The following is a 12,719-nucleotide window of genomic DNA, read 5'->3' on the forward strand; positions in this document are numbered from 1 at the left end:
CGTGACCAACACAAACGGACAGAGCGACGCCGTCACTTCAGCAAAGTAAGGCAATTCCTGGACTGAGGGGAGAAACACAGGAAATGGCAGTCGGTTTTAATAATACCATTAATAATAAAAACATTTAAATTTTTGTGCTACTGACCAACATACAAAAAAATAAATTTTAAAATATTGACATTGAGCCTTTTTTTTTTTAAATTTCTTTTTTTTAAAAAGTGACAGAATCCTCGCCACGGTTTTGGTGACCAACTAACGTTTGGGGGCAGGGCTGCGGCTTCCATTCAGAATATTGAAAAAAGGTCGACGACAGGTGCTTCACACTCGCCACAAACGACACGACTGTCAATTCAAAATGGTCCAAACCCACACAGTACGTACATGAGCAAAGGTTCATTTCGTTATGTCCTGTTTTAAAGTCTTGAGTGTACACCACAACCCAACGTGATGAGAATTCCTGTGTTACATAGTCGGAGTAGTAGTAGTACCATACATTAATACAAATCTTCCAGACACTTGTGCATATTTGTGTTAGGTATGTGGTTTCTGAGCTCTGGAGGAGACGACGCCTCGCTCGCTGCAGCCAGGGGGAGTTTTAGTGGGTATGGCCAAAAGGGGAGGAGGTTAAATCGCAGGCTCGTTTAAGTGCTTGAGGCGAATGCGCTGGATGTAGCTAGCGTTGGCAGGGCTGTAACGGCTGGGGCTGAAGTCCGGCGAGGCAGTGTGTCGCGCGGGACTGAAGCGACTGCTGGGAGACATCAGGTCGCTGACCGGGGAGCCGGGAGTCTGGTGATGCATCCTGAGGCGTGGTTTGACCACCGCGGGGCTCGGCCAGCTGGACAACAAACAAACAAAGACCGGTCAGTGCTAAATAAAACTCATAAAAAAGTTCATTAGTACAGATTTTATGATTTCATACTAAAATATCAAGAGATTGCAAATGTATTAAAAATTTAGTAAAAGGAATTAGACGGAGAATAATAACAGACAATGAGGTGAATAAATAAATAATAACTAGGGCTGCAACGATTAAACAATGATTCACTGATTACCAAATTAATCACCAAGTGTTTGTTTTTTTAAATAATTAAAACTAATTTTTCAGCTTCTTAAATGTGAATATTTTCTAGTTTCTTTTGCTCCATAAAATAATTTATGGTTACACAGATTAAAACTTAATCTGTGATCTTATTGTAATCATTATTGTTAGAGACTGATTTTAAACCTTTTTATTATTATTATTTTTAAATCATGATAACATGTTTGGCTGCAAAATCTGCTTTTTGGACAAAAGGTGTTTTAGTTTCCTCATCAACCCACACGGACCGTACCATCTCTCATTTACCACCTCCTGCCATTTATCACAGGCTGTTCTCACTCCCATTATCTTCGTTTGCTAAATCTGTTTCCATGCTTAAATGAATAAACGCACTTTTCTGAGATGTGAATGAATTTAAAACGTCTTTGTCAGTGAGGGGAGATTTATACACGTCTATCATCATTAGAGACACTCACAAATTAAATGTCTGCACTGTTGCTTTAAAAGGAGAAGAAATTCAACACCATCCTGTTAGTGCAGATATAATACACACAGGGTTCCCACACCTTGATTGAAATCAAATTCAAGGACTTTCCAGGACCAATTTCCTCAAATTCAATGTGCCAACTCTGCTTAAGATGGGAGGGCAACTTGCACATGGTGTCCACGGTCTGTTCTCGGGATCTTGGACAAACCCGTCTTTGTAATCTTGTAATTTTCATTTCCCAGACGTTGCCATTTGCTCTCTTAACGTTAATCGCTCATTGTTCTGCACAGAATTTCACGTCATCGGCAGCCAGAGAGACAGTAGACAGTGTCAACTTACAGTAACTTCTTTCTTGCACACATTTCAATGACCCATGTCTATTTACGGTGATTTCAAACGACCTGTGGGAACCCTGTGTATACTAATGTTCCTAGAAAAGAAGAATCCAGACTCTGAGGTCGTGCATTTCTCTGCTCAAACACAATGTTTCACTCACCCCTGCATGTCTGATGCCGAGTATGACGTCATTGTGCTCTTCCACTTATGAATGCTGGGAAACTTCTGAGGATCGATGTCTACGCCGCTGACCGCCGACAGGACTTCTCTGTCCAACTTGGTTGGCGTCTCCCTGTGAAAACACGGAGGGAAGTGAATCACGCGTGCAGATAACTTGCAGATAGTTGCTTTCCTCTTCAAGTGCGTGTAAAAGTGATGAAGAATATCTCTTCTGACTTTGCTTTGGATGACAAAGAAATCCTTAAAAGTGAATCATTTTGGTTTGTGGACAAAACAAGACATTTGAGAACATCATCATTCCCAGGTTTGACGAACACCGCTCAACATTTTTGAAGGTTTTCTGATATTTTATGGACTAAACGAGAAAATAATCGACAGATTAATCAATTTTGAAAATAATCGTTAGTTGCATCTCTAGTTTAAGGACATTCTTTGCACGAACTCTACCGGAGGTACCTGCAGCCTCACTTCATCTTTAGGAATTTTAAATACAGTGGCAGAGATTTTCTGCGTGTTTTTGCATAGAAGTAAAACACATTTTTGGGATAAAGACAAAAATAACCAAATAACTAGCTCGCAGAAGGCAGCAGTGTAGGACCAGATGCTAACATCATCTACAGTATCATTTCAAATGTAATTATAATTTCTTAGTTTGACTCACCCATCGATGAAAAGTCCTCTTCTAGTGTGCGGTGGTGTCCTGGGTAGGAATTCATTAGAGTTATCCAGAGACTTATAGGAAGACCCAGAGGATCCTGAGCTGCTCAGGTCTCTACCTCCATGGTCCCATGACTTGGACCTAGCACAAGAGTTGCGCCCCCCTGTGACTGACCCCCTAGTCCTGCCCAGCACCTCCAGGCTTTCCTCTGCTTCAAAATACTCCTCCGAGCTGCCGCTGCTTCTCCTCTCTTCCGCCTCCTCTCCCTCGGCTCTCCAGCTCGGACCTTCCAGCGCTTTATCGTCCTGACCGCTCTGACCAAGACACATGCGGTTCAGCCCTGAATTCAGGTCTGCGGTTGAGTCCCTGTGCCGACTCCCCCCACTGCTCTTCCTCTCCCTGCTGCTGGTGGTGGGACTGTCCAGTTGTTCTTGCAGTGACATGCGCTCAAATTCCACCAGGAGGTTGGAGATGGGCGACAGCAGGCAGGAAGAGGACGGGGAGGTGCGAGGCGACACCTTGTCTCCATTGTGAGTCCTGTCTCTGGAGGAGGAGCAAGCGCCACTTTTGCAGACGACGCCGGGCGACAGGAGGCCGTTGCTGCAGCAGCACAGCAGGTCCTGCTCGGCCGCCGTCTCGATCAGGTCGGCTCCGCGGTGGTGCAGCGGAATAGGCAGGATGTGGAAGTCGTGGCCGCCCACTGCTCCCTTCAGGCCATCCTTGGACGCAGAGGAGGTGAGTGCTGCGTTCTGACGGTTCTTCATCTCCTCCAGGCTGATGTCGTCGCCCTCATCCAGGAAGGCGCCGACAGAGATGGAGTTGCAGAACTTTTTGGGCTTTCCTGTAACCAGTGATGATCAGTCACCAAAACAGACAAGGACATAAATCATTGTCAGCGTCATTTTTTTTTTGGTGTAAGGTCTGATATTGGGGAAATAACAATCTGAAACAATCCATAAACCCTAAATACGTGCTTTAAAGAGACACGCGCAGTTAACGCATCAGTACAAATGAGTTTTTATGAGCTAAGTTGATGAGGTAAAAACTGTGTGATGCACAGTCTCACATAAGTGAATAAGTGCTGTGCTGTGTTAAATTGCAGTTATTAGAGCTGGAGGTGAAGACGAGACGGAGCCACAGAAGCAGCTTTGAGGTTGGATCGATTCATGTTAAATAGCATTTGGACAAGTTAATTAAGGGACTCACTCACGCAAGGAACAAAACAATTTAATTTTGAGATGAGTAACGTCTGTCTGTGTGCTTTCACACACTTGGTGTAGCCCTGAGTGTGTGTGTGTGTGTGTGTGTGTGTGGTAGTAGGTCTGATCACAGACATCTGTCCAGGGTGTGACACCACATTTCTCCCTATGTCAGCTGATGTGGAGGATAAAGCAGTAGAAGGAAGATGGATGGATAACGATCAGAAAGCAGAGAAATAGCTTTGTGCCCATATACGTGTCATAACGGTAGAGCCTCAGCACTTCTGCAGAACGACCGTCCAATCACAGACGAGATTCACCGGCGCGCCACACGTTTCTTACAGCCATGAAATCAAAGGCGAGCGTACCTGGAGAGGGGCTTTTGAACCTGTTGCTGGCCTCGTTCTCTCCGGCCTCCTCGTGAGCTCGTGGGCTGAAATCCCTCTTGCTCAGAAACTCTTCGAGCTTTCGGAGTCCCTCAGTCGACGACAGATCCACAAAACTGTCCAGGAAGTCCCAGTACTCAGCCCATGGGTGACCCATCTCATGAGCCAAGTCTCTGGAAATGGGAAACCACTTCTCACTTAGACCACATCACAAATGCAAATACACCACATTTCTGTGATTATAATACGGTTTATACTGTTCTCATGTAGACTTTATAAACCGATACTGATTCATACTGCAGACACTGGCATTTTATTCTCTCACAATTCAGTTGTGTTCAGTTAAGAGTGGAGTAAATTATGAAGTGGAAATAAAACAAAAGATGAACGAGATTTGAACTCGGCGTGTCACATGTGACCCGATTTGTTCATAATCCCTAAAGAGGTGTATGACACACTGGTGCAAATCATTTCCACCAGTGAACTCCCTTCATGTGTCGCAATCACCAGCTATGAGCCAAGCAGTGTCAATATATTTCTGCGATCACACATTTGAATGAATTTAATGCTGCAGACAACAGAAAGAGATTTACAGCTAGAAGTTAGAGGTGAATCAGCTGGGCTTACCTGCCCACTCTCTCTACCCCACGGTATGGATCAGACTTGAGGATGTGGTGGAAAAACTCGGCTCGTTCTCTGGGTGGCGTTTTCCAAGACCGGCGAAAGTCATCCGCCTGCAGGAGGACGTTCATTTTATTTATTTATTTCTTTTTAGCAAAGATACTGCAAGTGAAACACACTTTGATCACTACAAATCATTAGATCATTAGTCGGAACAAACAAAGTGTGTTCATGAACTTGCTTTAGAAGGGCTGAGCGGGCCTGCAAAGGCTGTGACGGTCATCAGTGGATCCATGGGGCTCCTGGGGTGTCGCTTGATCAACGAAAGGTTTTCTGAGGACTCGGGGGACCACAGATCACCGATGATGGGCTGAGAGGTGTTGTCGGTTGCCCTCAACAAAGGGATATAGCAGCGGTCTGAAACAGTGGACATGACACAGTTGGACAGACGCGACTTCTATTCACAGAACCGCACCACTGGGAATTCATTCTCAAGCTGGCCGTCTACTTGAAAACAAAATCTAATTCGGTGCGTTGTCTCATTCAAGGCTGTTGCCAAGGGACAGTGAATCAAGATAAACAGTACACAGATCCTGGTGCCAAATGCTACACTCACAAAACTCTGGAAAGAACCGAAATTAAATTGTAACTCTCAACCGCACAAACATCTGGGAAGATTTGTAGACAAGGCACAGAACCAATGGATCAAAGCACAGCTAAAAATCTGGAATAAGATAAAAGACGAGTATAAATTCAGTAATAAATTACAGATAATCCAATGGTGTGCCTATGATCCGGAATTTAGGCCTAACACGACAGATAAGGGATTTAAATCATGGATTTTGAAAGGAATAACGACATACTACTATTTAACAGATTTTTTTAGATTCCTCCAGGTACGTGAGCGCTTTGAACATATCAGAAAGGACACCGATCTTAATGACCTGATATCGATCATTTTTATTGATGCTTACCAAAGTAAATCGAATAAGGGTGTCATCTCTAGAATTTATGAGGGTCTACTGTCTAAAGAAAAACACACAGTACAGGATATGTTAAGGAAAAATGGGAGAGAGAGGGTAATCTAACAATATCTGAGGAGTATTGGCTCAGCGTTTGCCAAATGTACCAGCTCTCATGTATGGCGGGAGTTTGCCTGGAAGTGATTGGTCCGCTTTTTCATTACACCAAAACAAAAAGCACATTTTGCTGGACGCGAAGCTGCGTGCTGGAGACTATGTGGACACCGGGAAGCCAATCATTGGCATATCTTTTGGGAATGCCCAGTGGTTAAACCCTTCTGGACAGAGCTTGACAAAGTATTAGGCGGCATGTTTAATACTAATCTACCTATGCAGTTTTCTACATTATTTTTAGGAAATTCGGATTCACAGGTCAGGCAAGCTGATGAATATTTATTTTGTATTTTGATAACCGCTGGTAAAAAAGCACTGACAAGGCGTTGGCTTCTCCCTGATCCGCCCACAATACAGAAGTGGATAAGTATAGTAAGCGACATTTACCTCATGGAACAGATTACTTTCTCCATTCGCCTTCAGAAAAACATATTTATCGAATTGTGGGTCAAAACTAACTATATGTTAGTTTTGAACAGACAGAAGTATTGAATGGATGATCCTGTAACGCTATTTTTATGCTTTATTTTTGAATGTTTTATTTGGCCTAACGACTAGTGTGTATTTTATTTTATTTACTAAAAAAAATAAATAAAATGAAATAAAATAAAATAAACTCCCTGGTGGACATTTCTTTATTTGCTCTTTTATATACGTCTATCTTTCCCAATTTGTTCGAGTTCTCAAGTATACTTTCATTTGACTTTCTGTATTTTGTTTCTTGTTTTGTATACAAAGATTTCAATTGTGAGTGGCGAAAATACCATTGTATATTATTTGAAATGAAAGTAATTACTGTATTGTAATGCTCTCACAAAACCAAAAAATAAGAAATGTAAAGAAAAAGAAAAAAATTTCTAACTCTCAAATTTATCCAACTTGCATTCACAAGAATGGGACGGATTTGACAAATAAAAACTGACTTAGTATCATGTGCATGGGACACTGCCCTGTATATGCTTTTTTTAAGTGAACTATTGGATAGTTATGTGAATGGCAGACAGACAGATGCTCCTTGAATTAAAAGACAGATGATCCACCAAACATGGTTTGTACATTTTGTCCTATTTTTTTATGTATAAATGAATGTCCTCACCCTCCAAATAGTCATTTATCTTCTGCTTCACTTCTTGGGTTTTGTTTTTTCTGCTACAAATAATCTGTAGAAGGGAAAAACACACAGTCACTGATACATGCACAGACACACAGTTCAGTGGGAGCTGAATCACATAAGGAAAGAATTTGCTCATCTAAGTTTAGCTTACAAAGCACACCGAGTGTCTGTTGCCAAAAGATTTGAAATGCAAGCTAAAAGGTCACAGCTTTAAAACCTGAGTGAGCATAACTGTATCTCCCTCAGCAACTAATGCCAGGATGTCATTGTTCTGAAGTACTGTGCAAAGCTGTGTGGCTGCAACACAGCTCTTATATGTATGAGAACACATTAATAAACGGTACAGAGAGTGTTCTGGGTTTAATCTCAAGCAACAACAACAAGCACAGGTAAAGCAGAAACTTTTGTTCAGAGCACATAAACTCCTTACTTCACAAGGCTTCTGTCCGTCCTTGTTTTTACGGTTCTTATCGACGTCAGGATGCGAGCACAGAACATTGACCACGTCTGGGCACCCAAATTTACAGGCAAAGTGAAGCGGTGTTTCAAAACCCTGGAACATGCAGACAGAGGCGGAGCAAGATAGAGTGTAAACACAGGCCAACTCACAACTTTTAGAATTTAATCTGGTTCAGACGGTGTGTTACATCAACTTACAGCTTTATCTGGAGTGTTGAGGTAAAGGTCTACAATGTAGCGGATACGTTTCTGCAGCATGTCCTCCTGGTCGTCTGGGTACATGAGGCGCATGAACTCTGGGTTCTCCAAGGTGTCCAGCAGCAGTTGGGCGATTCCAGCCTGGTTCTCCTTCGCTGCCACATGCATGACATTGTACCGACAGCCCTCCTAACCAAAAGAAAACAGTGGAATGAAAACTATGGATTTAAAGAATAATTTAATACGCTCTTATTTTCAGTGAGGGATAAAGCCAACAAATAATGTTACGTTGTTTCTGTTATAAGACCATACAAAGGAAAAATAATAACATAATCATAGCCAAAAGTTACCAACTGAAGCTTTAATTAAAAGATTAAAAAGACAAATTGACAGAATGAGAAACAATGTCTTACTTTTGAGTCCAGGCTTATTATCCAACATTGCCACGGACATAACATCGACCTTTATCAGACTTCCTTAGTCTGCTACTACACATTAAATGCTTTTTTATTATTAACATTATAATTATTATTATTATTATTTAGTTACACATTTTTAAAGTTTTCTGTTTCTTCGCACCAAGAGAGAAACATCACACACTGGTCACAGCTCTGTCTCCATCTTTGCTGACTGTAAGCTCAACAGAGGCATTAGCTCAAAGGTTGGCACTGACATGGAAAAAACTAAAGTTTTATGTTTTCTGGAAGTGGTCCACAGAGGAATCTAGTTTATGTCCTCACCTGCACAACAGTGGGATTATCTCCTGAACCAATGAGATAGCGTGGGTTGCTCCACACCAGCTCACTGAAGGCAACCTCGTCCCCCTTCTCCACAGCTTTGCGCAGTTTGGCAGTCAGGTCTTGTGTGCGCGGGCTTTTGAAACTGTTGGCACGCTCCCGGTTGATGGTATCAACCTCCATGTTATCTAGCAAAGAGAGGGAGAAGACCATGAAGGAAAGAAATCGCTATTAAAAACTCCACATACTGTTCACACTGAGGCAGGAAAGATAAATAAAACATGATATTGCAGCTTCTACAGACCTAGATAAATCACCACAAATCATCTAACCTCTACTGACCAAACATTTAAAGGAAGAATAAAATGAATTTTTGAATTTCCAATAAAAAAAAACAAAAACAAAAACAAACATATGTTGATGTTGATTACAGACACATAAATATAAATACCTTTGCTGACGATCAGGCCTGGTTTGACAGGAGACACATTAGGTATGGATTTGCTTGGGGAAGGGAAATAGTCGCAGACGCCCTTGGCGAACTTTTCCGCATCCTCTCGATTGGGAAAGGCTTTAAAGCGAGCACCCTTCATCGTTTTTACAGCTTGAAGAGCATCTTTCTTATCCGTGTACACATGTGCTCTCTCTGAAAAGAGAGAAAAAACTGAATTCGCTATTTAATTCCTTCAAATTAATCCCACATAAGGAATGTCAGCTTTTTTCTACTTTTGTATATTATACGTTGTTAATGTGGCTTTTCCAAGAGGAAGGTTTGTCATTCCTTCCCTCTCTGTTCAGTCATCAAGCAAAGCCCCATTCTGACAAGGCTCTACAAAGTGCAGTATAAAAGCTTGCCCTGATATATTAACATGAACAAAATTGATTTTTGTAGTAGCTCAAGATTAATTTAGATCAATATTCTATTCCAGAGAGGTTAGACAGTCTGACTGCTCTGCTGTGCAACCACAGAAACAGCAACAAATGCTTTCATCCACTTAAAAGACAAATGTGGACATCAAACTACAACAGCAGCAAGTACTTCTAAACAAAAACTGGGACTAGAAAACAAAGAATATTATTCAGTTTGGATAAACAGACAAGTGAGATGATGATTTGTTTGTTTCAAAATTTGCTAAAAATATTGTAGTTTAGCTTTTTGTGTTTGTAATATAATGATGCATTTTAAAAGTATTATTAGTATTATTAGTAAATAATGCAGAAAACAAACATGCTTTATCTAACTACAAAATCACTGTTGTGTAACTGTAAAATGGGTGCATAGGTTTAAAGAGACAAGAATTAATTTGCATATTAAAAATATCTTATCTATATTTACAGCCTCCAGTAATATTTTCCATAAATTATTAAGTGGCAAAAACCCTCTACGGTTTTACTTTTTAGCAGAGCTAAATCAATAAGCTGATTAATCAATTAATTGTGTGACAATTGATCAAATGCTTTGTTGAACAATTAATTATCGAGAAAAAAAATCCAGAGGATTGGATTATCAAACATTAATCACATTTGTAAGACAAAACAAAAACTTGCAAACCAAGAATCTCTTACCATTTCTTGCCAACACGTCCTCCCACAGCGGACATACTCCATAAAAAAAGGTTGGGGATACTTGTGCAAGCTTTGAGGGGGTTTCTGTTTTGGACTGGGAGTTGCTGCCTTGAGCAGAGCTGTTGGTGGTTGTTTTCACTGAGATATCCTCTTCCTCTGGAGGGTTAAGACCCACTCCATAGCCAAAGTCCAACTCTTTGACAACATCCTCAAAGGGGCTGCTGGTTGTTGCAGCAGTGGTGGATGCAACTTCAGAGGTGACATGATCAGCAACAGAGGCTGCGCTGCTTGATATGCCTGCAGAAGAGCTACTGTCTGATTCAGTGACACTGCTCTCTGGCCCAGCCAGGACACGGGCTAACTTCCTCTCAAAGGTGGCTCGGGTGGTAGCTGTGATGGGGCCATACTTGACATTCGCACGAGCAAGCTCTTCTCGCAGTTCATCAGGACTTAGCTCCCTCAGCCTGCTCAGAACTGCATCCATGCTTCAGCTCCCTGCAACACACAGAAAGTGTCCTTCAGCCATCAAGTAGGAGCTTTCATTATTCCCAGTTATCAAGCGCTATATATCACACAGTACAATTTAGTTCACACTAACATTACACCCAGTCACAGATATCATAGTAAGATTACTTCTACAAATTTGTCAAAGGCCAATTGAAAGCAAGTATTGAGTAAAGCACAGACAAACGTTAACACGGTTAAACTTTACATGAAAAACTGAGGAAAACACTCAAAAAGTGCAAACCTCGGCCAAGGCAGCTCTGTTTCCAAAAATACCAATACACTCAACAAGCACCCAAATAACCACCAACACTGAATTATTCCTTGGGCCATTATACAATCTCCAATTATACAATCTGGCTTTGACAAACCTAGACAACGTTTACACTATTATTTAACATGTCTACAATCATAAAACACATAAAAACCTGCAAATAATCTGTGTGTACATTATTAGTGTATCTAGCAGGCGATTAAGACTGAAAACACAGACACAGACAGAACCCAACAACAAATGTACTTCAGTTTTACCATAAAAGCGACACAGATGTATGGCATTCACGTTAGCTCAACAGCTACTATGACTTTCACAAACAAGTCACTATCAAGCAATAAATCAAGTAGTACTCAAACGATCTGCACCCATTGACACATTTACGAAGAATATACATTTAGTTTCTTATCGGAATCGAGGACACCAATGTGAGGCTAGCATCTGCGAGCTAGCCTGCTAAGCAGCAAGTCCGCTATAGCAGGCGGGGAATGTGCCTGAGCAGGCTAACGTGAGGGAAACCGCTCATGTGAAAAAGCACACATAGTTCGGCTGGATTGTAGACATATTAGAGTCGATTTTAAAGACCAGAAGTAAGCAATAAAGGGAAGAGGATACATTCCGATATTAGTCGCGTTAATTCGCACGCTGTCACGCCCAAGTATGTCATTCGAGGTGGGTTTAAGGCTGTAACGTTTGGTATGTCTTCGTGGTGACGATGCCGATGAAAAAAGTACATAATGTACACAATGACAACAGACGTGTCCCTGTACTTACCCGGGAACATTTTTATTCAACACAAGCAGATGGGTGGAAACCCGCTGTTAGTTTTACACAGGGACAGTTGGATACACACAAAGCTGGAGACGGTCTGGACTAGACTCATTGTTTACAACATGTTGAGCGCATGCGCAGTTCCAAGGGAGGGCGCACGTTGCATTTTAGACCGGTGGGAAAAGTCGCTGCCGAACGACAGGAATGTGGCGGGTTCTGACATTAAAGCCAATTTATCACATAAAACAAGTGTTATGACAAAACTACGTCGCTTGTAAGATGCAACACCGCAGCATGTGAATTATACTGCTGAACTCAGTCTACGCTACACACTTCCACGTTTCCATTATTAGTGTTCTATATTTAAAATGTTCTATAACATTAATCGGGGTGACTTCTGGTTATCTAGTCAGTTGTGTCTTGTGTGTTTTTTTTTATCTCAGACGAAGTTACTTAAAGACGACTTCGTCTTTAAGGTGTGAACGTAGCATCATGCTTCCACATAGCAGACGTGACTAACCCAACGAATCTATAACCGGATACGCTCATGTCTGACCTTTTTTTTGGTAATTAACGTGATATATAATTAATGGAAATTACTATTTGTGTCATGGAAATGTAGCCGCATATACGGCGTGCTCAAAAACAACTTGACCAGGCATTATGAGAAAAAGAGAGACAATTTCTCCCCATGCACTTTACATAAGAACTGAGGTGACTTTACAGATCACAGCTCTTTAACTGTGGATGCAAGGAAATCCAAATGACGTAGCGACACAAACCAAATTGAGTTTAGCAAGCATGCTAACTGTCATTAGCTGCTTAGCAAGACAGGAGCTAATTAAGCTGTCGCTTCGCTAAAGCATGCGTTAATTAAAATATACGGCAAGAACAGAGTTGTATTCTTGATACCATGAACTACTGATGATTACAGTAGCTGAAAACATTATCGATTTAATCAATCCATGCCCACCTCATCCGCTCTCCCCGGCTACTGTTGCTAGGTGTCTTCTCACCGCTACGGTTTCAAAATGCAGACTGGGAAGGACCCCAT

General features: G+C 41.5%; 1 protein-coding gene across 3 annotated transcripts; it reads right to left on the bottom strand.

Moving 5' to 3' along the window:
* Positions 1 to 598: 598 nt before the first annotated feature.
* Positions 599 to 12,697, bottom strand: ankle2 (ankyrin repeat and LEM domain containing 2). Of its 3 annotated transcripts, none has more exons than XM_044026638.1 (13): positions 11,669 to 11,811; positions 10,117 to 10,611; positions 9,002 to 9,196; positions 8,554 to 8,738; positions 7,814 to 8,002; positions 7,587 to 7,709; positions 7,139 to 7,202; positions 5,148 to 5,323; positions 4,913 to 5,019; positions 4,268 to 4,458; positions 2,704 to 3,541; positions 2,023 to 2,154; positions 599 to 835 (listed from the first exon to the last, which is right to left on the bottom strand). In XM_044026638.1, exons 2-13 carry the CDS (start codon positions 10,598 to 10,600, stop codon positions 625 to 627), a joined length of 2,895 nt encoding a protein of 964 aa, XP_043882573.1. In that variant the 5' UTR covers positions 10,601 to 10,611; positions 11,669 to 11,811; the 3' UTR covers positions 599 to 624. The 3 variants fall into 3 exon arrangements, with proteins under 3 accessions (XP_043882573.1, XP_043882574.1, XP_043882575.1); XM_044026639.1 differs by lacking the exon at positions 11,669 to 11,811 and adding an exon at positions 12,639 to 12,697 and having other exon boundaries at positions 605 to 835; XM_044026640.1 differs by lacking the exon at positions 11,669 to 11,811 and adding an exon at positions 11,152 to 11,531 and having other exon boundaries at positions 605 to 835.
* Positions 12,698 to 12,719: the final 22 nt, after the last annotated feature.

The sequence above is a fragment of the Solea senegalensis genome, linkage group LG5 (genome assembly GCF_019176455.1).
Source record: "Solea senegalensis isolate Sse05_10M linkage group LG5, IFAPA_SoseM_1, whole genome shotgun sequence".
Classification (NCBI taxonomy): Eukaryota; Metazoa; Chordata; class Actinopteri; order Pleuronectiformes; family Soleidae; genus Solea; species Solea senegalensis.

Bases quoted from the DNA above. Each gene is read 5' to 3' on its own strand.
- ankle2 (XM_044026638.1), bottom strand. From the start codon at position 10,600: ATGGATGCAGTTCTGAGCAGGCTGAGGGAGCTAAGTCCTGATGAACTG. The intron at 9,197-10,116 runs GTAAGAGATTCT...CTCTCTTTTCAG, and splicing joins GGACGTGTTGGCAAGAAATG to AGAGAGCACATGTGTACACG. The intron at 2,155-2,703 runs GTGAGTCAAACT...GTGTTTTCACAG, and splicing joins AGAGGACTTTTCATCGATGG to GGAGACGCCAACCAAGTTGG.